This window comes from Perognathus longimembris, chromosome 5, assembly GCF_023159225.1.
Source record: "Perognathus longimembris pacificus isolate PPM17 chromosome 5, ASM2315922v1, whole genome shotgun sequence".
Taxonomy (NCBI): domain Eukaryota; kingdom Metazoa; phylum Chordata; class Mammalia; order Rodentia; family Heteromyidae; genus Perognathus; species Perognathus longimembris.
Window position 1 is genome coordinate 41,237,497 of NC_063165.1, and position 27,937 is coordinate 41,265,433.

Consider the following 27,937-nt stretch of genomic DNA (forward strand, 5'->3'; position numbering starts at 1 on the left):
TGCAATTTACCTATTTTTCTCTCTCCCAGTCATACCTTTGTATATTACTGGGAGTGGGTTAGGCATTTCATGGAAAGCACACGAGTGGAGGTGGGGAGGTAAGTAATCCTCCAGACCCCTAGTGCAGAGTGGCCTCAGGCTGGCAAGGAAACCTGCTTCAGGGGTGAGGTAGGCCGAAGGCATGGGGGCACAGCTGCCGCCAGAGGGCGCAAGCAGCACGGGCAAGACCCGACGTGGTGCTCAGATGGCCTGCGGACGGGAGCGCGCGGTGGAGGTGGGCACGGGACGCGCGCCTCGACTCCTCCCGGAGTGTGTGGAGGCGCAGGGGGCGGAGGGACTGGGGTGGGGAGGCGCGCTCGCCGGGACGCGCGTGCGCAGCAGGGAATCCCGCGATGGCGGGCGCTCTGACTGCCCGCCAGGTAAGCAGTAACCGCGCTGGGGGCAGACACCGAGCCTTCTCTCCTTTCTCTCAATCAATGGTTGTGTGCACCTTCTCAGTCAGATCATGCGAATTATTCCTCCCCTCCCTTTTCTTGGTGCTCTTGGGGGCAGTGTGTGTGTGGTAATTTGGAAAGTTGTTACCAAGGAAACCGTTTCCTGTGCTTCCTGGAAGACTTTCCCCTCCCTCCTCCTCTGCAGGTGTTTGTTGAGTGATTCAGGTGCCTCAGGCCGGATGTCTCGAGCCCCGATCTCACTGAATCGGGCTTCCTCCTCCTTGTGGTTTGGACCCAGTGGCTTGTCCTAGCAGCCTTCTCCTCTTCCTTTCATTGTTTGCCGGGCTTATAAAAGGACACAAGTGGTTTAAAATCTCTGCACAGTCAATGCCAAGTTTGTTTGTTTTTAATTCATCTAGTTTGAACTAGGCATTTGCTTATTGCCGTATTTGATAAAATGGCAACACTTGGCTTCCTGAGCTTGGGGGTGAAAGCCTTTGGTGGTAGAGATGCGTGCACTTCTTAGCGTTGCCTTCATGGGATTTGCCGTGGTTGTGTGCATATAGTTTATATTATTTTGGAGGATTGCAATCAGCGCTATAGCTCTTGAATTGTATTTTAGTTGAACGAAGGTAGAAGCATTCAAATAATTGTTGAATGAATGCACTATTTTTCAAGTGATGCTCAAAGTATTCCATGAGGTAGGAAAGAGAGATATTCCACAGTCAGTCACTTATTCATTCAACTGGTGTGTGTGGTGGGGGGGAGGGGGGAGTCATGTTCAGGATAAGTTGCCAGCAGGGCAACTGATACTATTGTGAGCAGCACAGACAGGACCAATGAGCTTACTGTCTGATCCGAGGGAATTACTATCTCTGCTAGTAGAGTTAAGTTAGACTTAGAGCAATGAAGTGACTTTGCCATGGCCCAACACAGCTATAAGTATGAGAATCCATTACACCCATTGTACAAGTCTACTGTGGCCACCCCAGAAAGCCCAGATTTGACTCAGATGTAGAATCTGATGATATTACACACGGATTCTGAAGGTATGAAATTGTCTCTTGCTTACATAATTGAGGTCTTTGGGGAGAACAGGAAGGGCGTCTGGAGAGGGAAGCAATCATTGGCTCCAGGGTTTTACTGCTATTAGGGATCAGGGACTTCGGTGAGGTTTCTATGCATGGACAGCAGGCGTGCTGGATGTGAATCTCCAATTCACCCAAAGCATAGAACACCCAGTTTGCTTAACAACATGCACAGAAGAGGAAGGAGTGATGTTTGGAACCTGTTTGCAAGCAAACAAATTTTCACTTAGGAGGTAGAGAAAGGAGGACTGAAGTTGATGAGCAGACCAAAAAATAAATAAAGAAAAGAAGAGGAAAAGGAAAGGGAAGGAAGGAAAGAAGGAAGAGCACAAGGAAGGGAAGGAAGAGAAAAAATGATCTTCTAGGCTTTGCAGATGGGGTTCATACTGAGTATACCTTTAACAACTGAACCAAGTATGGAAACTCAATCCCTATCTGGGCATGCTGGTAAAGGCCTGCAATCCCAGCTAGTCGGGAAGCAGGTAGGTGGATCGTGGTTGGAACATGCCCCAGGCAAGCTGGAGACTTCCCAAAAAGCAAACTAAACAAAAAACTGAGAGTATAGCTCAATGGTAGAGCCAAACAGGAAGATAAATTCAATCTCCTGTACTGTCCCCACTTCCAAAACATGAAATTGGTTTCTTTATTATAGAATTCATTCCTGATATGTAACATTCCTGATATATAACAAATGCATCTAATTGGATTTGAACTTGCTCAAGCCCACTGTGCTTGAAACTAGTAAAGAAGGCTCAAAGTTGCATGGAGAACATTGGCTAAGAGCCATAGTTGCATTTTGAGAAATAAACTGGGTGAATCACTCGAGGTAATGTCTGGAAATCTGAGAAGAATAAGGAGTGTCTCTGAGAGGCCTGTTGTATCATAGCTTCAGTGTATTTAGATGCTTGTGTGATCTTGATTTTTATTGGGTATCTGTGAATCAGAGGTGTCTGACAGTTCTTTATACTAAAGGGTAACGCTGCAGCAGTGACACAAGACTGTAAAGCATGTACGCATGACCATTTGTTGGTCTCTTGAAGTTCAGCAGTTGTGCTGACTCCTGGGTCCTGTCCTTTTGGGGGAACATCCTGGGTAAGGGACAAGAAGCAGCCATTCTGTAGGGAGCTGCAACACATGTTAATGCAGATGATTGAGTCTGTCCATTAAGCATACAAATCCCACACTTGTTGACTTGGTTGAACACAAGTTGCTTGTCAGGTAGGCAAAAGGTCCTAAGAGAAATGATTTCTTTCAGCACCATGGCATCTATTTAGGTGATGAGGACAAGGAAGGCACATCCTTCTGTGGTGGCTGTAGTACCAGAACGTCCAATGCGCTCAGTTAAATCTGTTTGTAAATAGAGGAAATGGTTTAGGAATGTAGTGGGTAGCCAGAGTGAGACAAATTATGGCCCTGGTAAAGTAAAGGGAAACTGGCTGAGAGGCTATGAAAAGAGGCACTGAACAGAAAATATGAGCCAGATCTGCAGTAGCAAAATATTTATTGCTTGCTGATTGGATACGCACTGACTTCAGTAAGGCTGGGTGTAGTGTTGATAGGACTGTAGTATTGACTGTAGTATCAACTGTAAGATACTACCATTCATTCTTTCCAAGTTTAACAGGCTACAGTGGACTAATAAATTGAAAAAGTGTAGGGATTTTCACTTTTTTTTTTTTTGCCAGTCCTGGGTCTTGAACTCAGGGCCTGGGCATTGTCCCTGAGCTTTCTTTGCTCAAGGCTAGCACTCTACCACTTGAGCCACAGCACCACCGAATTTTTCTGTTTATGTTGTACTGAGGAATCAAACCTGGGGCTTTAGGCATGCTAAGTAAGCACTCTACCACTAAGCCACATTCCCAGCCCCAATTTTCACTCTTTTACCTTAGTTGATTTTTTTTTTGAAGTGAATTTGACCTCATGGTTTTATTGTCTTCATAACAAAGGTTGGAATGGCCTCATTATACTATCTTCATAAAAAGTTGGAGCTTAGAACTGGATGACTTGCCCCTTCCTCTTTTTATCTCCGCCTAGTTCAAAATGTTTGCATCTCTTAATAGCTAGCATTCTCTTAGATCTGCAGTTGGGCTCAACATATTCAAGCCTCAGCACAATCTTCTTTGTAGTCTTAGCTTTTTTCCGGAAAATCGCTTAGTCTGACCTCCATAGCCACTCTGCTTCCGGTCATAAGGACGCTTTCCTTGGGCATACAGAGAATCCTTGCCCTTTTTTTTTTTTTTTTTTTTGCCAGTCCTGGGCTTTGGACTCAGGGCCTGAGCACTGTCCCTGGCTTCTTCCCGCTCAAGGCTAGCACTCTGCCACTTGAGCCACAGCGCCGCTTCTGGCCGTTTTCTGTATATGTGGTGCTGGGGAATCGAACCTAGGGCCTCGTGTATCCGAGGCAGGCACTCTTGCCACTAGGCTATATCCCCAGCCCAATCCTTGCCCTTTTTGTACTGTGTTACTTTGTGAGGTTGGTGCTTGCCACACTTCTTACAGAAAGTACGGTGGGTTTTAGGAACGTTAACCATGATGACAGGAAGCCTGCAGCAGTGCCAAAAGAAGACTTAGTTGATTTTTTTTAAATGCCGGTACTAGGGCTTGAATTTAGGGCCTGGGAACTATTACTTAGCCTTTTGCTCAAGGCTGATGTTCTATCTCATGACTCAAACCTCCACTTCCAACTGTTTGGCAGGTAATTGGAGATAAGAATCTTATGGGCTTTCTTGCTCAGGATTAGTTTTGAAACTGTTATTCTCAAGATCTCAATCTCCTGGGTATCTAGTCAGTCTCCCTTTTTAAAAAGCCAATTTATAAACTCCAGAGACTTGATTTGAACTTATCCATTGGGTTACACTATGGCCACTAGGGCTACTGTAGGACAATACATGATAGGATCATGAAGAATTTAGGCAAAGCAATAATAGTCCTAATGGCTAAGGTGAAGCATGCCTAGCAATCATTGTTGTCTATTTTATGTTGATTAACTCCCCTAGGATTACAGGTGTTTAAATGCAGTAGGATCTCCAGTTCTCACTGCAATGTTAGCCCCAGTAATGATTAAAAGCCATGAAGATTGCCAGTTGATACACTTTAGCAAATACCAAAATGAATTCAGAAACAATATTGTATAGACACAAAAGTTAATCCTTGATTTTTTTGGTTGTTTAAATTATTTTAATACGTTTGACATGTAAACGTTTAATAAGTATTACATTTAAGCACTTGAACATTTCTTTTAACTTTTTTTTGGGGGGGAGGGGTGGTACTGGGTCTCAGTTTATGTCTTGTGTTCTTGCTCAGCTTTTGTATTGCTCATGGCTGGGCCTTTACCACTTGAGCCACTCCTCCAGTCCTAAATATTGCATTTTTACCAGATACAGTTGTGGACTTTCATTTCAGTTTTGTCTTCTCCTGTATCTCGTGGTATTTTTTTTCTCATTATTTTTCAGTGACTGGATATACTTTATGTAGAGAAAACCCTCTCTACCCTTTTCATGCTTACAAACTTCTTCGTGCCGGAAGGAAGTATCAAGTCGGTATCATCAAGGTTAGGGGCTTTGTCCAACTCTCTGGTCATTTCACAGAGCTTAGTCACTTCACAGGTTTTAAGTGGCCTGAGCTTCACTTGGGTTGACTTATTCTTTTAATGCACCATAGGGGTGCCCTGTGTGCCTTTCTGTATAATCCTGAGGATGAAGGTTCTTGTTAAAAGAGAGGCAAAGAAAGTAGCAACAGGGGCCACAACAGTAGTAGCAGAAGTATTTGCTGGTTCTGAAGAGGGATGTGCTTGTATAATGCCTGCTTCCCATTCTCCCCGACCCTCCTCCTCCCCGACCCTCCTCCTCCCCCTCTTCTTTCCTTCCTCCTCCTCCCCTTTCTCCTCCTCCCCCTCTTCCCCCTCCCCCTCCTCCTCCTCCTCCTCCTGTTCCTGCTCCTGCTCCTCCTCCTCCCCCCCTTCTCCTCTTCCTGTTCCTGCTCCTCCTCCTCCTCCTTCTCTTCCTCCCTCTTCTTTTCAGAGCTGAGGGTTGAACTCAGGGCCTTGCATTTGCTCTTCCACTGAGCTAAATCCCCAATCCCCACTTCTTTTTAAACTCCTTATGAACTCTTCCATGAGTAACCACTTAATGGTTCCTTATCTTGCATAAAGATACACAATTAGGGGTTGGGTAGAGGGAAGGTGGGAGAAAAATGAGGACGGTGATAACAAGTTTGACAAGAAATATACTCACTACCCCTCAGTACAGCTCCTCAACAATAAAATCAAATTATAAAAAGAAACAAAGGTACACCATCATTGTCCTGAACAGTCTTGGGGTTGGAAGCCAATGTCTGTTTGAGACATTAATTTTTAACCCCATTGTTTTTATAAGTTGATATTATTTATTAACTTGTCTGTTGATGGGAAATGAGGTTTCTACTTTATTAGTATTATAATCACCCTTGACGTAAGTGTATTTTAAATTGTTAGCTTGTACCGGACATAGCCAAGTGTTGCCCAAAATGATTGAGCCAACTGGTGCTTCTATTGTATTATATTTTTAGTGTTTTATTCTTGTTCCTGCAGACTGTGAACTTCTGTAGGCTAAGGACTTTGTTTTATTCATCTTTGTACCCATTGTGTCTAATAAATTGTAGAGGTTAGAAATTATCTGATACATGGATAAATAATGAACTGTAGAAGAAAAAACATTAATTCCATCTTCTAAAGTCGACATTTTTTTCTTTATGAAAATTAATATGTTGGGCTGGGAATATGGCTTAGCGGTAGAGTGCTTGCCTTGCATGCATGAAGCCCTGGGTTTGATTCCTCTGCATTACATAAACAGAAAAGGCCAGAAGTGGTGCAGTGGTTCAAGTTGGTAGAGTGCTAGCCTTGAGCAAAAAGATGCCAGGGACAGTGCTCAGACCCTGAGTTCCAAGCAAGGACTGGCAAAAAAAAAAAAAAAAAAAAGTAATATGTCTTAAGTGGGCATTTCTCAATAAGTCATTTAAATTGTTTGATCCTTGTTTTCAGGTAATGCATGAAGAAAATTCAAGCCTGGTCACTGAGTTACAGGAAGAGGTAGAGGAAAATCTTAGTCCAATTGTGGATGAGACTAATGTAGTGTCAGCTAAAAAACAGGGGCCGAGTTCTCATAACTGGAGTGGTGACTGGAGCTTTTGGGTAATATATTTTTCTCTTTTGTGTTTTCATTTTAATCTTGAATGAAAATATTCATTATTTCTAAGACAATCTGTTTAGTATTTATAATACTTTCTTCTTAGCTTCCGGATTTTAAATGTTTTGATTGAAATGTTTGCCTACCCAATTTTGACCACTAGAAGGCGCTGTTGTCCAGTTTGCCAGAGTGGAATTGTCTGCTTCGATTTCCTTTTGAGAACCCTAACACCAGAGAATCGTATTCCACTTTTATTGTTGTTAACTCTACAGGCAAGAAACTAATGTTACATAAATATTACTGAGAAACTAGAAAACTTGCATACTTTTCTTTTAAGGAATTGTTCTTGTACTTAAAAAGAAGTTTAATGATGTTTGACCTGTAGTGTATAATAATAGTAAGAAGGGTTTAAAGTTAGGGGCTTCAGATTCTCTTTGAAGTAGAACCTGGGTATGCTTCAGGTTACCACACAACGCAATTGAACTACTGCTTGTTGATTATGTGCATTGTGATCTTAGAGTAGGATGAGGGTATTTCTATACTGAATGATCAAAGAGCTCTTTGTTAACCTATTAATTCCTAAGAGAATTACAAGCCATTTGATAGATATCTATTATGCTATATCCTATTTATGTAAGATCACAAGGCATATATAGTTCCAATATTAGTTCATAAGCAAGCTGATCTCTTGAGAATTAGCTCTCCTTGATAGTAGATTTTCACATAATTTTATAAGGGACTAATATTAAATGCTTATAAATGTTATTAAAAATACCATCACTTTCTTCATAATTAGCAACTCAATGGGAATGTTGTTGAATCTTAATATGACTAACTTGTTTGGACTTCCTGTTAAAAGCATCATGAATTTTTTAGACATATAACTGAAGGAAAATATTTAATTGCTAAGAAATATACTCAAAATAACAACACATCCTTAACTAATGGCATCTATATTAACTATATTACTTTTGGTCACATTCAGAAAAGGTTTTTGTGACTATTGCAGTGATTTGATTCTTCTTTGTTATGGTTTTATAGCATTTTTTAGCTGATGTTATAAATGAGGGACGCTTTATTAGCTCCAAGATCACAAAAGGAAAAGGGAAAAATCAAAGGAACAAGAGAATTTAGAAATAGACAAAGGCGAAAAGGTATATATAGATATGTGCTAATCAAGGTGTAGTTCAATGGGCCCAGCAGACTTGCCATCTCCTGCTCTTCGATTTGAGAGGCAGACCTACAGGGTTAGAGAGTTGATTTCTGACAAGATTTCTAAATGGTTGGCATGTACAGTAAAGTGAGCAGCACTGGTGTTAGGATGTCAAATGTCTTTGTGCCTCAGTTCAGGTACCTAAGCTGAATACAGTGTGTATATGTGTGTGTATGTGCACGTGCGCGTGTGTGCTGGTACTAGGGCTGAACTCAGGGCCAGGGAACTTTCCCTTACCTTTTTTTCTCAAGGTTGGTGCTTTTACTATTTGAGCCACACCTCCACTTTTGGCTTTTTGCTGGTTAATTGAAGATAAGAGTCTCACAGACTTTTCTTCCCAGGCTGACTTCAAACAGCAATACTCAGATCTCAGCCTCCTGAGTAGCTAAGATTCCAGGCATGAGCCACCCATGCCCAGATAATATGTGCTTCTTAATGTAGAAGCAAAAGACCTTTGTAGCTAAGGTAACTCCATTACAGTGTGGACATACATTCTGAGGAAAGCATTGTTCAGTGATTGCATCATTATGCAAACATCATAATGTGTACTTAAACAGACCTCGATGGTGGTGGCCATTTTATCATTGTCAGGTACTGTGCACTGCGCCTAATTGTGTGTGTGCCATAATTCTCTTTGCCTGACAGTGCTATTGATTTATTTCTATCAACATTATCTCTAACACCTGAGTAATGTGTCTCAATTCAGTCTCAAGACTGCTACAGTAGTAATAGGTAATAGGAATTTTTCAGCTCTGTTACAATCTTATTTTTTTAATGTCCAACCTTGGGCTTGAACTGAGGACCTAGGTGCTATCCTTTAGCTTTTTTGCTCAAGGCTGGTACTTGAGTCACAGTTCTCTACCTTCTGCTTTTTGGTGGTTAATTGGGGATAAGAGTCTCACAGACTTTCCTGCCCAGGCTGGTTTGGAACTACAATCCTCAGATCTCAGCCTCCTGAGTAGCTAGGATCACTGGGATGATCCTGGCTCTGTTGTAATCTAGTGGGATGATCATAGTGTAGACTGACTAAGCTCTGTTTCATGATATGCCTGTACCGTGTGTTTCTACAACTGACTCTACCACATTGCTATTTTATTTCTTCATTGGTTGTCAATAAAGTAGGAATCAGATGAATACAATAAGATTATGAGAGTTCATTGAAGCATCCAAACCAACATAGGATAGACTGGTGAATAACAGGAAAATGTTCAGAAGCCAAATGACAAGTAATTGAGTTTCTTTCATCACTGTCTGGGTGCATTATTTTTCTAATCTTTTTAAGAAACACACACACACACATACACATCTCCAACAGCTTTAGTTATTCTGGTTTTTTTTTTGTGTGATGCTGTGGGGGGGGGGGGGGGGTCAAACACTAGTCCTCAGGTATGCCTGGATTCCCAGCCCCAACAGATTTTGTTTTTAGAAGAATGGAGAGGGAGAGGGAGAGGGAGAGGGAGAGGGAGAGAAAACAAGCCTTGGAACAGAAAAGTATAAGATAGAAAGTAAAATAGCTGAAATGTTTAATAATCACAACAAACTAGTCCCACAAGTCATTATCACTATGAGGCAGGGTGTCTATGAACTGCAATGGGGGCGTGGGGGGGGGCGGCCCTCTCTCAGGCAGGTGGGAGAACTGCTGTGGTTCCCAAGCTGTGGCTCAACTCTAATGAGCTTTCTATTAACAGGATTAAAACTCTTTAAAATCTGGGTACTTAAAAAAGAGTTGAGCTTTAGAGACCAATTCAGTACTGTAGGATAAAACACATGTTTGGCCTGGCTGAATCAGATGTTCCCTATTAGTAAATTTAAAGGATATGTGTATATATATATGGAAATTAGAGACTGGGACTAAAACAACATGTGAAATGGTGAAATAGCGTCTGCTTCGCCCCTGGTGATTTTAAGTTATGGCATGGTGAGCCAACAAACCTGTCTGACCTTGGTTGCATCACCTGTAAAATTAGAGATGGAGTCATAGTCTGAAAGCACTGGTGTGTCTTAAGGCGCACAAAATCTCATGCTGTTAATTAGTGTCTTTCTGACAGCAAGACTTTAAAAGGGTATGATTAAGTCCTCCTAGTGATTGGTAGTGAGATCAGCAGGTTTTCTATGTCACTCCTGTTATATAAGCATATGGGAATGTATTCTGTTTTATTATTTGTTTTAGAAGTTAAATTATTTAATCCTAATTTATGTATATGTTTTAGCATTAACGTTTAAACCCTCAAGAAACAATACAAATTATGTAAAATGGATAAATGAAATTAAGAATAAAGTTAATGAAAAGTAAGTATGTATTCCTTTGTCCTTTAACTGCTAGTTCAAAAAACTAAGAAAAGGAAAAAAAATGTAAAGTCATTAATTTTTTCTTCCCAACTGAAATAATGACATATTCCTGGCGGCTGAAGTCCCAGAGGACAGACAGACAGCGCTGTAGCAGGTGCATTTGTTTAATGTACCTTGTGTTAGTGATGGAGAGCTCATACTCTAGGGAGTACAAAAATGCCTCAGAGACTTTCTGTTGTGTATGTTTAGAAGATGACATACTTAACTGAATTTTCTAATATAAGTAATAGTGCTTTGTGTAAAGGACTTTATTGTACATATCTTTTGTGCTTTGGTATTTCACTAAGTTCCTCTCTAAAAGGATTTGCTATTTGTGTACACTTACTTCCTAAAAAGCTGATTTCGTCCATAATTGTATTTGAAAAGTGATAAAAATTTACAGTTGTCTGAATTATGTAACTAACCTTAAATTTGTTGAGGAGTCTTTTTGTTTTTCCTTGTGTCTTTGAAAATCTTGACAACTATACACAGCATGAAGAAGATACAATCTCAGGTCTTTAATTGAGGGGGGCAAGTGGAAAACAAGATGGAAGGAGAAAATATTAACAGGTTATAATTCAAATAAGAATTTGTTTTTTGCTCTAAAATATTTTAAGAAGATGTAGTCTAGATTTTGAAACATTGTTGGTATATACATCATACTTTGCATATAGATCATGATCAAGTTTCTAAAAATTTGGGTAAACAGAAGATTCAGTACTTAGTCATTAACTTACACATGATCACAGGGTCACATTACTCCTGAGTAGGTCGTTTTTATTTGTAACTGGCAGTTAACCTTCCCATTAACTGACTTATAGGGACATTGTACCGTTACTTAGTGTTCTACTGTAAAGTTTTACTTTTCAAAAGAAGCCCAAGGGGATTAATTAGTGTGTTTATAATACACTGTGGCAACTTTAGAGAAAAAGTTGCTTAGATTTCTGCTCCCCACTGCTCATCTTGGAATTATTCAAGTTTATAAAGACCATGTCCAATTTTCACTCTGATGACTGATGAGAAAGAATGAACTTCACTTCCCAATTTTATATTGGATTACAAAAACACATTTTATCCTACCTTAAAAAGTTTTGGTATATACAAGAAATGTATCCAATGCCTAACGTATGAAACTGTAACCTCTCTGTACATTAGTCTGACAATAAAAATTAAAAAAAAGTTTTGGTATAATAAACCTAGAAATCCTGTAATATTTTTATATTTCATTATGAAGGAATAGGAACAAATACTTCTGGCAATATGAGAAAGAGCTTTTTTTACTTCAGCGCTCTCAAAAGGTCCCTAGAAATGCTGGATAGTGTTATAAACATCTTCCTACCACACTTGCATGGTATTACACAATAGGAAGGGAAAGATATAAGAGCTGAAAAAGAAGAGCAAACTGATGAAGTTGGAAGCGCTTAAGAAAAAAAAATCTTCCTACATCTTCAGATTGAAGGCATCTGCAGATTGTGAAGTTTGTCTAAACCTGGGCTGAATGGAGGTGGGGTTGTTTACTTCAGAGTACATAATTATAGTCCTCTTCTTCCTCCTCCTCCTCCCCCTCCTCCTCCTCCTCCTCCTCCTCCTCCTCCTCCTCCTCCCCCCCTCCTCCTCCCCCTCCTCCCCCTCCTCCTCCCCCTCCTCCTCCCCCTCCCTCCTCCCCCCTCCTCCTCCCCCTCCTCCTCCCCTCCTCCTCCTCCCCCTCCTCCTCCTCCTCCCCCTCCTCCTCCTCCTCCTCCTCCTCCTCCTCCTCCTCCTCCTCCTCCTCCTCCTTTGTTGCTGGTCTTGGGGCTTGAGCTCAGGATCTGGACCTGGGTGCTGTCCCTGAGCTCTTTCAGTTCAAGGCTACCACGTCACCTGTTGAGCCACAGCTTCTCTTCTGGCTTGTTTTGTAGTTTAGTGGAAATAAGAGCATAGACTTTCCTGCCTTTGCTGGCTTCAAATTGCAATCCTCAGATCTCAGCCTCCTGAGTAGCTAGGATCACAAGCGTGAGCACCTGAATCTTCTAATGAATTTTTCCAGCTTGGGTTTCATATTCTATATATGAGCAGGATATTCAATAAGTAGCATATTAGACCCTCCACAGTCGGACATAGTAGTACATCCTTTTAGTCCCTGAACTCAGGAGACTAAGGCATGAGGATGATGTGTCCCAGGCCAGAACAAATAAATCATCAAACATACAGACCAGAAAAAACTCTCTAAAATTTAGATAAAATTACCAAGTAAAGGTATAAAAGTCAGATTCTAGTAAAGAATTAGATATGATCAAACACCAGGAAAATTTGAAACACAATGAAATGTAAGTTCTAGAAATTAAATATGTAGTAATTGAAGTAATAATCATTAAAAAGTATAGTGGGCATGGAAAATGGTAGCTTAAGAAAGAACAGCAAAACAAAAGATAGACATTAGAAGATGACTCACTGTATCAGTGACAGGTAAAGAGAACAGTTCAAGACCCAAGAGGGAGAGAAAGTCTATCACAAATCTAAGAGGAGTTTCAGAAGATGATCACAGAGAATGAGTAACTGACAATATTCACAGAGACTCTGCTTGGACGTGTTTTTACTCTCGACAAAAAGACTTGAGAATCAGAAAGCTCTGTGAATGCCCAGGAGACTTTAAACATTTTCATCCAGAAATTTCTACATGAAAGTCTATAGCAGGTTTATTTATAATAAAAGGTGAGGGCTGGGAATATGGCCTAGTGGCAAGAGTGCTTGCCTCCTACACATGAAGCTCTTGGTTCGATTCCCCAGCACCACATATATGGAAAACGGCCAGAAGGGGCGCTGTGGCTCACGTGGCAGACAGAGTTCTAGCCTTGAGCGGGAAGAAGCCAGGGATGGTCATGCTCAGGCCCTGAATCCAAGGCCCAGGACTGGCCAAAAAAAAAAAAAAAAAAAAGGTGGGACAACTCAAATATTAATCAACTGACGAATGCATAGCTAAGATTTGATATGTTAATTCAGTGGACTATTATTCATTGATAATCTGGATTGAGGTAATGATTCATGCTACAATATGGGCAAATCTTTCATATATAATTCTAACTGAATTATGAATTATTAACAGACAGAAAGGGTCACAGTAGGAGACTGTTCTTTTTTAAATGAATTTTCAAAATAAGCAAATCTGTGGAGACAGAAAAATCAGTGATTGGGTCTGGGTGGAGTGGGAGATGGAAAAGAATTGTTTATTGGAATAGGGGTGTTTTTTTGACATGGTAAATGTTTTCTGAAATAACATAGTATTGGTGGTTACATACCCTTGTAAGGGGCTGGGGATATAGCCTAGTGGCAAGAGTGCCTGCCTCGGATACACGAGGCCCTAGGTTCGATTCCCCAGCACCACATATACAGAAAACGGCCAGAAGCGGCGCTGTGGCAGAGTGCTAGCTTTGAGCGGGAAGAAGCCAGGGACAGTGCTCAGGCCCTGAGTCCAAGGCCCAGGACTGGCCAAAAAAATAAATAAATAAAAAATAAAAACATACCCTTGTAAGTATACTCAGTCCACTGAATTTGTACATTGCCAAAGGGTAAATTTTGTGGTATATGAATTGCATCTCAGATTTTAAAAGCTATTGCCTTGTTAGCATGGAACTCTTAAGTAAATGTTTTCTTCTGTGTTGAAGGGTATTCTTTTGGAGAAAGGGACTCTCTAGACAGATTATCTGCTCAGTTACGTAAAAATGTATTCCATATAAAATTTATTCCGTGAGAAATATGCTCAAACTTCAGGTCATGTTCAAGTTTGTGCAAGCATCCATGTTTTTCTAGGATCTCTTATGTCTTCTAGCTAAGACCGTGTGGCTAGCATGGATGGCTTCTGAACTCTGCTAGACTTGTCTGAGGACTGTGAAGGTAATATGGAGCCCCATACTTCGGATTTCTCTAAGTCTTCTTGCTGATCTGCTAGGTCTGCATGCTCCTGTTGAGACTTTATCCTCAGATTTGTTCATGGCCTGCTCTACCTTTATGGAACTGTCACTTCAGGGAGCTTGACTGAACTGTGGAGGAGGAAAGGTTCCAGGACCAGGCCAAAGGAAGAGGGCCAGAGGTGTCTGCCATCCTTAGCCCAGATCAGTACATTTTTGTGAACCAAGTCTTCTCAGTTTATTGTATGTCTTTAGCCAATTTACAGCTTCTGGAAATTATTGTTTTTAGCAAGATTTTTTTTCCAGCTACATAATTACTTTGCAGACAAGATTGCCAAACTTGCTATTTGTTGGAAGTAATTTCCTGTGGGGTTTTTAAAAAATGTTTTTTGAGATGTTTATGTGGTTTTTCATATAAGGACACACAAAATATGGCATAAAAAGCATATTATTTCAAATCCCATTTGAAATACATTTTCTAAGACATGGCGATGGTAATTAAATTTATTCTTTTTACTGTTTTAGATTTCAAGTTCTACGTATAAAGACAGGAATGAAGAATATAAAAAGCAGTTCACACATCTACCTGATACAGAGAAGCTGGTAGCAGGTAAAAACATACAATTTACATAAAATATTTAAATCTCTTTATTGAAATAGAAGGGGTAAAATGACAATATATATAGAAAATTTAAGCCTTAGCTGGGCACCAGTGGCTCATGCCTTTAATCCTAGCTACTCAGGGAGTGCTGATGATTGTGGTTCAAAGCCAGCCTGGACAGGACAGGCCATGAGTCTCTTATGTCCAATTAACCACCAGAAAACCCGAAGTGGTGCTGTGGCTCAAGGTGGTAGAGTGCTAGCCTTAAGTTAAGCTAAAGAGCTCAGGTACAGCGCCCAGGCCCAGAGCTCAAGCCCCACCACCGACAAAAATAAAATAAATTTAAGCCTTATGTTAGAGGGGAAATAGTCTTTAAGGTCAGCATTGTCTTACCATTTATAACGACAATGCAAAATTAAGTTGTAATTTGAGGAGTAGCAATTGCTGATTTTTATAAAACTATTAAGTACTAAGAAAATGGAACTAAGAAGAAATGATTTGTCACACTTTTTTTCTCCAGTACTTGCATTATGTATTTTTGGTGGGAAAATGTAAACTTGACACTTAATATATATTAACTTTCTCCAGAAAACTTTCCTCTTTAACGAATGTGCTCATAGAGCAATTTGAAAGAAAGTTTTAGGGCTAAGTAATTATTCATGCTGTTGTTCACAGACTTTTTTTTTTTTGAGGATTGAAGAGGAAAAATTTAGTTTTCTTATAAAGATACTTTTTTATATAAACTTATAGAGTCAGGACAATTAAAAATATTACTAGATTTGGTTGTTGGTAGTTATTTCATTCAAAATACTTATTTATAGGCATTTTTCAGATTTTAGAACTGTTGAAAAATGTCAAATTTTATGTAACTGAAATTGTAGATAATCAGGTTAATAAATGCCTTATTAACAAATTAAAATAACATTTGAAACATTGTTGATTACAAATAATATCTTCTCCAGATAAAATTTTCAAATGAAAAATTAAGAGTGTACAGTAAATAAGTAGTGGCCCTTCCAATCAAGATCATTTCTGTAAATACTTGTAATGTGTTTATACACAAATTCAAATTCATATGAATTTCAATAGGAGTACACAGTGACTATTGTTTGAAATCTTGTCTAGAGTTCTTTTTATTAGCACTACTTGTGGCTCCAGACTATTTTTAATGGCTTTTCATATTCAATTGGGTAATTGTATTAATGTTACATTGAACTTGCTCGTGTGTGTATGTTTATAATATATGCATTTGTCAAAATTTTTCAAAATAATGTTGGTCTAGTTGTACTAATCACATAGTTATGTACATATATACATATACATGTGAAGATATTATACATAGTACATATATAGACAAATCCTAATTTGCAATAAGTCTTTTTCTGTTGATATTTGGGCTTGAATACAGAGTATCATACTTGCTCAGCTAGTGCTCTACCATTTGAGCCATACCTTTATCCCTGCTTTTTTGCTGGTTGTTTTGGAGATGAAGTCTAGTGAACTTTTCTGCTGAAGTTGGCCTAGAACTGAGATTCTCCAGATCTTAGCTTCCTGGATAGCTAAGATTACAGGCATGAGCCATTGGTACTTGGCAGTTTTATTAAACTCTAAAGGAACAGATGGTCCTAAATTATGCAATAGAAAAAAAAGAGTAAAAATTTTCCTAATTTGTTTTTGGAGTTATTTTTAATCTTGAAATGAATTGGATCTGGATGGTAAGGAGGAGAGGAGAAGAATGTGTACCAAAAATACGAATTATATAGCTTTATGGTTGCCATTTCATATTATGAATGAAGGACTAGCCTAATTGGACCATATGAGTGAGTTGCCTCTGCAAGCATACACCTTTGTTTAACCCAAGAGAACGCTCCTGTGTTTGTGTGGAGAGGTAGAAGGGAGGAATGCTGGTTGACAATCTTTATTTCGTGCTGAGAAGGAAGCAGGTTGAAATTGCCACCCTATGTTAGTCAGATTTCTATCACAGGGACATATCATAAGGAGGGAAAGATTTATTTTGACTCATAGTTTCAGAGCTTGCAATCAGTTGGCTCCATTGCTTTTGGTCCTGTGACAGGGCAGTATCGATGATAGTACCTGTGATGCTGGAGAGGATGGAGGTCATAGGGAGAGGGGCGAGGGAAGGGGGGAGAAAGGGAAGGAGGAAGCAAGGGAAGAAGAAAGAGAGGGAGAGGGAGCAGGAAGAGAAGAGAAAGAGGAAGAGGAAAGAAGAAGAAAAAAAGAAAATGAAGAAGGAAGAGGAGAGGAGGGGAGGGGATAGTAGAGGATGGGAAGAGAAAGGGACCGAGGTCTCAATATCCCCTTTAAAGGTACACCCTCTCGTAACCCACCTTTTAAAGGTTCCACCACCTTACCACCTCCTAAAACTGCCATAGAATAGGACAAAACCTTCATCTAGCTGAAGATTTCAGCTCTAGTATACCTCTGACCTTATGTGCCAGAAGCAGACTTCCATTCTGGGACACTCATCAACACTACCTGAGCTCAAGTGTGCAGTTGGAGGAAGAATGACATTGTCTCTTTCCTCTGTACCTTTTCTGAGTTGCAAATTTCTTTTCCCTAGAGTTTAATCATTGGTATCCATTTCCTATCTTCAAAAACTTATCAGAACTTTCAGCCTGTGAACAAACCCATTCTTTTACCCACCAATAGGCCCTGTAACAAATTTAATCTCTTCTATGTCTCCTCTGTCACACTGAAAGAATTTTGAAGGAAAAGGAAATAAACACATGCCTAGTATCCCTTCCAACTTGGACCATAAGTTGTATATACTGGTTTTTTTTTCAACTAAAATAATTTACATAACGCTAAATTTGTTTATCCCTTGTAAGGCATTCAGCTTGAAAGACCATATTATTATTTTTTTCTGGAAACATCATTGCTCAAAATGGTTTTTTTTTCCTGGTTCTCACATTCAGTGAGTATGCAAGGTAAATAGTATTTTGGGAGATAGGATGAAACATAAAATCTAAGACTATTCAGAACACCTTTCTACATAGTAGAAGAGTAGAAAGAAAACAGTTTGGTCACGGGTTAACTATTAAACCAGACTGTGAACTAGGTTTGGTGTCATATATATGTAACCCAGCACTCAGGATGCTGAGGCAGGAAGACTGTGAATTCAAGGCCAGCGTGAGCTACCTTGTGAGAACTTGTCACACAACAAATAAGCAAACAAACACCAGGCAATCCATAAGAGATCACCAAGACAGAAATCTCTACTCCTGGGATACAAGCAAGTGGATACAACTCTCTTCAAAGAGGTTCTAAAGTCATGATAACAAAGCCAAGCTACCCTGTGGCTCAGACCTGTAATCCTAGCTCCTTAGGAGGCTGAGATCTAAGGACTGAGGTTCCAAGCCTGCCCAGACAAGGGTCTGTGAGACTCTTATCTCTAGCTAACTAAAAACAAAACAAAACAAACAAAAAAAAAAAACTGGAAGTGGAGCCATAGCTCAAGTGGTAGACTGCTAGCTTCGAGTGAACAAGTTCAGAAACAGTACCCACCAGGTCCTGAGTTTAAGCCCCAGAATCAGAACATACACCCCCCACCAAATAACTAGGCCTCAATTTAAAAGATTGGCATCATCTTATGTCACATTTATTCCAAATTTACCTAGTGACTAGAGGAGCCTTTAGAGATGGCTAGTTGGTCTAGTCCAAAGGCCAAAAGAACTGTGTTATCTTCATGAGAGGAGAGAGTTTTACAACTTGGAGAAGATCTCACTGGAATTAGTTCCTATCTTCTTACAGAAAATTGGAGATAGAGCTCTCTCTTAAATGTATACATTCCAAAGAGATGGCTGCCAGTTCCTCCAGGAAATATTTGTGGGTTGTGAAACTGGCAAGAAGCCTATTGAGCTTTTCAAAGATTCACATCCATCTACAAAGGAGCAGAAAAAGAATTCATAGGTTATCTAAAGAAAATCAGGGCCTATTTTTCCTTTTCTGCACCAGGAAAATTAGGTCTTACCTTTTTTTCCCAGTAAATATTTGTTCTTACAGGTAAAAAGCAAGATATGTGGGTAGATAGATACATAAATAGAACAATTATAACAATACTAAGTCTGAAAGCATTCCTAAAAACAATCTTCCAAAAGTTTTTTTGTTCAAAAAGCAATGTTAACATTATTGGACTCTCCAAGAATATGTATTTCCTATCATTGGTGGGTTTTTAAAATTATTTTTTTATTTTTTATTTATTTATTTTTTTGGCCGTCCTGGGCCTTGGACTCAGGGCCTGAGCACTGTCCCTGGCTTCTTCCCGCTCAAGGCTAGCACTCTGCCACTTGAGCCACAGCGCCGCTTCTGGCCGTTTTCTGTATATGTGGTGCTGGGGAATCGAACCTAGGGCCTCGTGTATCCGAGGCAGGCACTCTTGCCACTAGGCTATATCCCCAGCCCCTAAAATTACTTTTTAAACTTAATTTTATTGTCAAGGTGATATACAGAGGGGTTATAGTTACATGTATAAGGTAATAAGTATATTTCTTGCCCAGCATTGTTACTCCCTCCCTCATTTTTTGCCTACTTTTCCTCTCCCCCCACTGCTCCCATCCAAGTGTTATAGTTCATTTCCAACACAGTGTCTGTGAGTATCACTGTTGTATTAGTTCACCTTTGTCCTTTGTCTCACCATTTTATTGTTCAACTTCCCTTCCCCAAATCATATAAACATATATACAAGACACAGGGCACCAAAATGAAATACAGTGACAACAGGGAATAAAACAAAGGAAAAAACAAAAAAAGAAAGAAAGAACTTCACACAATACATTAAAACAACAACAAAGAAAAACCTCTTGCTTTCATATCTTAGAGTTCATTTTGATTAGCATCATTTTATATGGTCGTATGTACATAGCTATTGAACAATTGTGATTCTCTGCTTAGAATATCCTAGACATATACTAATTATTACAGAGGGAAACCATGGAGCTTATTTTTCTTTGGGTCAGGCTCACTTCACTTAATATGATTTTTTTCCAAGTCTTTCCATTTCCTTACATATGGGGTGATGGAAGCATAGCTAGAACACATTTTCTTAGTTAATTGTCACTTTCTTTGTGGACAGTATGTCCACAAGTTCTTTGGTTAGACAATAGCACAGCCTGTCTATTTTTGTATGCCCTTAATACTATCTGTAGAAGCTTACTGGTGTGTGGTTTTGCCTCCTTCTGTATTTCCATAGCACTGTCTTCCAGTCTTTGTTTTTATTATAATTATTGAAGCAAGTCTTCAGAACTTGGGGCTGTTCAGTTGTGCCAAAATTGATCAGGTAATAAGAGATAGTAAGTTGGTGTAAATGTATGCATCGAAGTGACCAAATCTACTTGGTTCATTAATTTTTACTATAACTTCCCAGAAATCAATTTTAAAGTTATAAAACCTATAAATAATTTTGACAGGTAGCTATTATTTTGTAAGTGAATCTGTCAGTGTGACTCAAAGTAGGTAGAGTATTGCCTCCTGAAATAATGATTGTGATTGGTACATATGCTCTTCTATCAGGGAAATTAGGAGGAAAAAAAAATAAAATCTCTTTGCTTTTTAAAGAAAATGTTCTGAACTAAAATTATCATGCTAAGCAGGAGAAGCCAACCTCAGAAAGCCAAGTATAGTATGTGTTCGTTCATGGGTGTGACCTAGACCTAAAGTGATGATGACGATTATGGTGGGATATGAATCTGAAAGTTGATCAGGAGTGAGGAGAGGGAAAAGGTGGAGTATGAAAAGGGTAAAGAGGATCAAAGTATAGTTCTCTCTCATATGTATATATTATGTATGATCTATATATATGAATGAAGTTAATGCAATATATATATATATTATGAAGATAGCACAATGAAACCCATCAAACATTATCTGAAAAAGCTGAGGAAAGGACAGAGTTAAGATAATATAACAAAGAGGTGATCCTTTTTAAAGTACCTGTATACCTCTATGGCATTATCACAATGAAACCCCCTTGTGGTATTGATACATGCTAATAAAAATGTGCCATTTCTTCTTAGGATATACTGTCTCTACCATTAAAAGATCAATTTTACTGAGGCGTACAGTGATTACAACACATATTCTTCCTGAATTTATTTTTTTTAATCACTGAAAAAGTCGGTGAGGTCTACTAAATTGTCTTTAGTTAAAATATTCTAGGTGGGTACTCTGGCTTTTCACATAGTTACTCTAAACACATGCAGTGTCATCTACACATGGGCCTCACCAGACAGCCTGTTAGACAGGCAGATTGTTAACCTTGCCTCAGACCTGCTGGATGAGAACTGGGCCATAGCTCTCCTCTTTCTGTTTCAAAGTCTCAGAAGCACTGGAATGAGAAAACATTTTAGTGGCTTAGATAAAAATTTCATGACACCACAAGGTAGCCTTTAATCTCTATTTGGAGATTCATATTCATATAAATGAGTAACTTAATCTGCTTAATCTTTTATTCTAGGAATTTGTTGTTTGGTGACATTTCAGTTTTGTTTTACTGAAGGAAGCATTGTGAATGATGATTTTGCTCAATTTTTAGTATTTAGAAATGTTGTAAATGAAGTTCTCATGTTTCAAGATGTATGTTAGTTGTTTTTTTTCTAACATTTCAAATTACTTTATAGAGTTTTTAAATTTAGCGACTTAAATTGCTTAGAGTAGCTCTTCATATTCGATCACTAATTTAGTAGTTTGTGTTTCCATTAGCCACTGAGCCAAATCTTAATCTTAGAGACATGGTATCCACTTGTTGGTAGGCAGTGACATGTACAGGAGACTACTTTTTATTTTATTTTTATTTATTTATTTTTCCTTCATTTAGCCCATTTTATTTAAAAACCATTTTCTGAATATTTAAAAAACTTGAAATAAGAATAGAGATTTGGAAAATGATAGTTTAGGGCTGGGGATATAGCCTAGTGGCAAGAGTGCCTGCCTCGGATACACGAGGCCCTAGGTTCGATTCCCCAGCACCACATATACAGAAAACGGCCAGAAGCGGCGCTGTGGCTCAAGTGGCAGAGTGCTAGCCTTGAGCTGGGAAGAAGCCAGGGACAGTGCTCAGGCCCTGAGTCCAAGGCCCAGGACTGGCCAAAAAAAAAAAAAAAAGAAAATGATAGTTTAGACAAAAGTGAATTTCCTAGTTCTGTTAGTCCTCCAAAAATTCCTTTGTCTCATATGTGTACTATTCCCATGTGTGTATTCCCATTATTCTGCATTTATTTTTATAGATCCTTATAAGTTGTTGGAAAATTTGTTACTTTATTTCTTTTTTTTTATCTTTTTTTTTTTACGTTTTTATTATAAAACTGATGTACAGATAGGTTACAGTTTCATACGTTGGCATTGGATACATTTCTTGTACTGTTTGTTACCTTGTCCCTCATACCCCCCTCCCTCCTCCCCCTTACCCTTTCCCCCCATGAGGTGTTCAGTTCACTTACACCAAACAGTTTTGTAAGTATTGCTTTTGTAGTTGTTTGTCTTTTTTTACCCTGTGTCTCTCAATTTTGGTATTCCCTTTCAATTTCCTAGTTCTAATACCAGTATACACGGTTTCCAATATACTCAGATAAGATTACAGAGATAGTGTAGATACAATCACAAGAAGGTGATACAAGAACATCATCAATAGTAGAAGCTACAGATACACATGGGATGTTGAAAGTAGTTACAACTGTGATATAACAATCATTTCCATAAAATGGAGTTCATTTCACTTAGCATCATTTTATGTGATCTTAAGGGTATAGCTTTTGGGCTCTTGTGATCCTCTGCTGTGACTTGCCTAAACCTGTGCTAATTATTCCCAATAAGGGAGACCATAGAGTCCATGTTTCTTTGGGTCTGGCTCACTTCACTTAGTATAATTTTTTCCAAGTCCTTCCATTTCCTTACAAATGGGGCAATGTCATTCTTTCTGATAGAGGCATAAAATTCCATTGTGTATATGTACCACATTTTCCTGATCCATTCGTCTACGGAGGGGCATCTGGGTTGGTTCCATATTCTCGCTATAACAAATTGCGCTGCAATGAACATTGTTGTGCTGGTGGCATTACTGTGATTTTGTTTGTGGTTTTTTGGATAGATACCCAAAAGTGGTGTTGCTGGGTCATAGTGGAGTTCTACATTTAGCCTTCTGAGGAATCTCCATACTGTTTGCCAGAGTGCCTGAACCAGTTTACATTCCCACCAACAATGAAGTAGGGTTCCCTTTTGGCCACATCCCCTCCAACAACTGTTATTGTTAGTTTTCTTGATATATGACATTCTTACTGGGGTGAGATGGAATCTCAATGTTGTTTTGATTTGCATTTCTTTTATGGCCAGTGATGTAGAGCACTTTTTCATATGTCTCTTGGCCATTCTCATTTCCTCATCAGAGAAGTCTCTTTGTAAGTCTTTAGCCCACTTGATGAGGGGGCTATTGGTTCTTTGCGGTTTTGTTTTGGAGGAAGGTAATTTTTTTAGTTCTGCATATATTTTAGATATGAGGCCTTTGTCCGTTGAATGGCCGGTAAAGATCTTCTCCCAGTCTGTGGGCTTTCTGTTTATCTTGCGAGCTATGTCCTTTGCCGTGCAGAAGCTCTGCAGTTTGATGCAGTCCCATTTGTCCAACCTTTCTTTGATTTGTAGCCTTTCTGGGTCTTTGTTAAGGAAGTTCCATCCTGTGCCAAGGAGCCCAAGTGTTTCTCCTACTCCTTCCTTTAGTGTTTTCAGGGTGTCTGTTTTGATTTCGAGGTCTTTAATCCATTTGGAATTGATTTTGGTGCAGGGTGATATATAAGGATCTAGTTTTAGTTTGTTGCATGTGTTGAGCCAGTTTTTCCAGCACAATTTGTTAAAGAGGCTATCTTTCTTCCAAACTATTGTTTTAGCCCCTTTATCAAAGATTAAGTAGGCGTAGTTCTGTGGGTTCATTCCCGGGTCTTCAATTCTGTTCCATTGGTCTTCAGGCCTGTTCCGGTGCCAATACCAAGCTGTTTTTATTATTATAGCTTTATAATACAACTTGAAGTTGGGTATTGTAATTCCTCCAGCACTGTTCTTTCTGCTTAGGATTGTTTTTGCTATTCTAGGTCTTTTATTATTCCATATGAATTTCTGGATTGCTTCCTCTATTTCATCAAAAAATGGTGTTGGGATATTAATGGGTATTGCATTGAATTTGTAGATAGCCTTTGGCAATATTGCCATTTTGATTATATTAATCCTCCCAATCCAGGAGCATGGGAGGTTTTTCCATTTCCTTAGTTCTGACTTAATTTCGTTTTTCAAGGTTTTAAAGTTCTCCTCAAAGAGGTCTTTCACTTCTTTGGTTAAGGTTATTCCTAGGTATTTTATGGTTTTGGGGGCTATTGCAAAGGGAGTTGCTTTCCTGATATCAGCCTCGGTCTTCGGGTCATTAGCATAGAGAAAGGGCGTTGATTTTTGAAGGTTTATTTTATATCCTGCAACTTTGCCAAAGTTTTGGATCAGCTCTAGTAGTTCTTTTTTAAACTGAAGACTGGATTTTGTTAGATTTTGATGCTGAGATGGGGAGGATCCATTTTGAGACTGAGTTAAATGTATACAATTTTCCCAGGCATCTTTGAGCAAGGTCTAATCCTTGTCCAGTATCTCATCAATCACCAATGCCCTATCAGCCCCACCTCATAAATATCTCTGAATCTCATTACCTTTGTCTTCTAATATTGTCTACTTCTGTTCTGAGCTACCATCAATTTTCCCCTGGACTTCCAACTAACTTACGGAAAGTCCATTTTAAGTGTGAGTAAATTAGTGTTCAATAATATACATGAGACCATATTTTTTCTATCGAAAGCTCATCTTTGTGTTCTCATAGACTCTATTCTATCATGGCCTGTGAAACTTTATAGGAACCAGTTTCTATAGCACCTGCAATCCAAAGGTCCATCTGTTATCACTTAAATTGCTCAAGAGTTTGATGTTTCCTTCTACCATAGGGCCTTTGCATGTATTGTTCCCTGATGATACTGACTTTTATTGATCTCTAGACTTTAAGGAATACTTTTTTTCAGGACAATCATTCTTGATAATGCTCTCTGCACTTTCCCCTCACCCACTTATCTATCTAGCTCTCTTTACAAACTTCCATAGCTTTCTCTATCTATCTTTGTCTGTAATCATGCTTATCTTTGTATTTATTCTTATTATTTTTGCTAGTCTTCCCTGTACATGATTCCATAACATGCAGATAATTCCTGAGAATCCTAGCTCACGAGAAAATTATCTACCGCATATTGTATCCAAAGTATGAATGAATGAATGAACAAGTGAGCTAATGAACAAACAATGGTGACTTTCCAAGTGTTGAGATAGCATTAAGTTTATTCAGCTGCTGTGATTTGGAATGAGCTGCTCTTTCTTTGTGTGTGTAGATTATGCATGTGCTCTTCAGAGGGACATTTTGCTTCAGGGACGACTGTACCTTTCAGAAAACTGGCTGTGTTTCTATAGCAACATCTTTACATGGGAAACTACGGTAAGATTTATTTTTGCATTTGTCTTGTTGCTTCAAATAATTGCATAGGTAGAAATAAGCATAGATGATTCCAAAGTAAATTCGTATACATATATGTGTGCATCTGTACTTTTATGTACGTAAATGCATTTACGTGTTGTTTGTAGAATTATGTAATAAGATTTTTCTAACAATACATTGAGCTCCATTGGTACTTCTTTAGTACACTAAGAGAAAGGTTTCAGGTTGAAAAAGGATTGAATGTATATCTGTTTTATACCAAACCCATGCCTTATTTGAAAGACTGAATGTGTTAGTGTGTTTCCGTGTGAATTTAGAACCTGAACACAGAGCATGTCTCTTCATACCATCTCCTAATGTTGGATACAGGAGTTGAGGGGGAAGAATTCTAAAGGGAAGAAATTCTGACTGCTGACCTTTGTTCGTCAGAAGAAAACAGCATGCATTTATTAAGCCCTGAAGATTTTTCAACTGAATGTTCTTTAGATTGTTGTAATACTTGGTATTTTGTATTGTTTATACTTCTGGAAGTATCCTTTATAACATTTGTTCTTTTGTGTGTTTAGATTTCTATTGCTTTAAAGAATATAACCTTTATGACCAAGGAGAAGACGGCTCGACTCATCCCAAATGCTATCCAGATCATTACAGAGGGTGAAAAGGTAAGAAATGTTGCTGACCTTTGCCATCTCACATAATGTGAAGAAACTCTGCTCCATGCAGATAGTTAGAACCAGAATTATAGGCAGCTCATCTTTGAATTAGGAATATTTTGTGGAGACACACTGTATTGGATATAAGATTTCTGTATATTTAGTTTTTGGTGGTTAAATCTAAATGATTGCTGACTCCTTTTTGTACCTTAATAGTTTTTTTTAAAAAACCATTTACCCACATTTTCCCTTTCTTTATGAGCTCAGTACTTTTTTTTTTTTTTTTTTTTGCTAGTCATGGGGATTGAACTCAGGGCCTGGGCACTGTCCCTGAGGTTCTTTTTGCTCAAGTCTAACCCTATACCAGTTAGTCACAGTGCTACTTCCAGCTATTTCTGTTTATGTGGTACTGAGGAATCGAACCCAGGACTTCATGCATGCTAAGTTTCCCTTTCTTTATGCAAGAGACAGGTAGTGTAAGCATTGGCAATGAGTTATTCCCTCTTGGTTTTACAAAGCTGTCTCAGTTCAATCTGTTAGTTTATGGGTATAATTCATCTTGATCAATTTCACCTCCTCCACCATTCTTTCCCTACTCTCCTGACACTACCCATCCCCTCAAATTACCTGGTTCCATTTCCACATGTGTATATTGAGCATTATGACTATTTTCCCACCCTTCCTCTCTCCATTCATCTGTCTCCCCCGTACCCCTCCCACACATGTTTCTGCTTAAACCTGTAAGTTAGTTGTTCAAAGGAGTTACACAACTGGAATTCTCCCCTGGGTATGCCACATGTTAGGCAATTTGTGTATATTACCCTGTCTATGTTTTCAGATATGTTTATAATTAAGATCTAACTTCCACATGTTAAAGAAAATATGCATCCTTTATCTCTATGACTCTAACTTACTTTACTTAACATAATTGTTTTCCAGATCCACCATTTCCCTGCATGTGACATAATATTCTTCTTCTTGATAGATGAGTAAAGTTCCACTGTGTGTTTATGTATAAATATATTATATATGCATTTTAAATTTTTTATTGTTATTATAAAGGTGATGTACAAAGGGATTAAAGTTGCATATATTGGGTACTGAGTACATTTCTTTTTGGTCAATGTCAGTGTCACCCCTTCCCCTTCTCATTCTCTCCCTATCTATCTATCTATCTATCTCTATCCTCTTGATACACACACACACACACACACACACACACACACACACATACACATTCTTGATCCACTTATCCACTATAGGGCATCTGGGCTGTTTTCATAACTTAGCTATGACGAATTGTGCAACAGTGAACATAGGTATGAAAGTATCTTTACTGTATCCTGATATGTAGTCTTTTGGATAAATGTCCAAGAGTGGTAATGCTGGATAATGGGGTAGTTCCCTGAGCTATTTGAGAGTAAGTTGTCACCCTACAGCCTCATTACTCTAAATATTTTAGCATATGACTTCCAATAAAGAATTACATAGTTGCAATATAATTATCAAAATCAAGAAATTAGTTTCTATCCACTCCCATCATGCAATCTTAAAACATACTTTACTTTCTACATTTATCCCAATAATGTCTTTTCTAGCAAATAGACCCAGTTCAGAATTACACATCACACATAGTTATCATTCTTTTTATTTCCTGGAGGAGTCCCTTAGTTTTTCATTTGCTTTTATACCCTTGACACTTTTAAAGATTATATATCAGTTATTTTGAAGGATATCCCCTACTCTGTATCTGTCCAGTGTCTTCTTGTAGTCAAATTTCAGGTATATAGTTTTGAAGGAAATATATGGAAATAACTATTCATAGTTTTCTGTTGCATCATATTAGATGTCATATGGTTTTAATTTGTACCATTGATAATCATAGTTCCATTGATTGATTTTGTTTTTTCTTTTGCCAGTCCTGGGCTTTGGACTCAGGGCCTGAGCACTGTCCCTGGCTTCTTTTTGCTCAAGGCTGACACTCTGCCACTTGAGCCACAGTGCCACTTCTGGCCGTTTTCTGTATATGTGGTGCTGGGGAATTGATCCCAGGGC

General features: G+C 38.8%; 1 protein-coding gene across 2 annotated transcripts in view; it reads left to right on the top strand.

The window, feature by feature from the left end:
- The first annotated feature begins 371 nt into the window (after positions 1-371).
- Gramd1c (GRAM domain containing 1C) overlaps positions 372-27,937 on the top strand; it is a 73,147-nt gene continuing 45,581 nt past the window's right edge. Inside the window, exons 1-4 of one of the 2 annotated variants that reach the window (XM_048346639.1) lie at positions 372-419; positions 14,635-14,719; positions 25,126-25,229; positions 25,796-25,891. In XM_048346639.1, the coding sequence (XP_048202596.1) occupies positions 393-419; positions 14,635-14,719; positions 25,126-25,229; positions 25,796-25,891 (312 nt within the window). In that variant the 5' untranslated portion in view covers positions 372-392. Of the gene's footprint in view, positions 420-6,503; positions 6,690-14,634; positions 14,720-25,125; positions 25,230-25,795; positions 25,892-27,937 lie in introns of those variants that run through there. The other variant, XM_048346642.1, reaches the window with a different exon arrangement.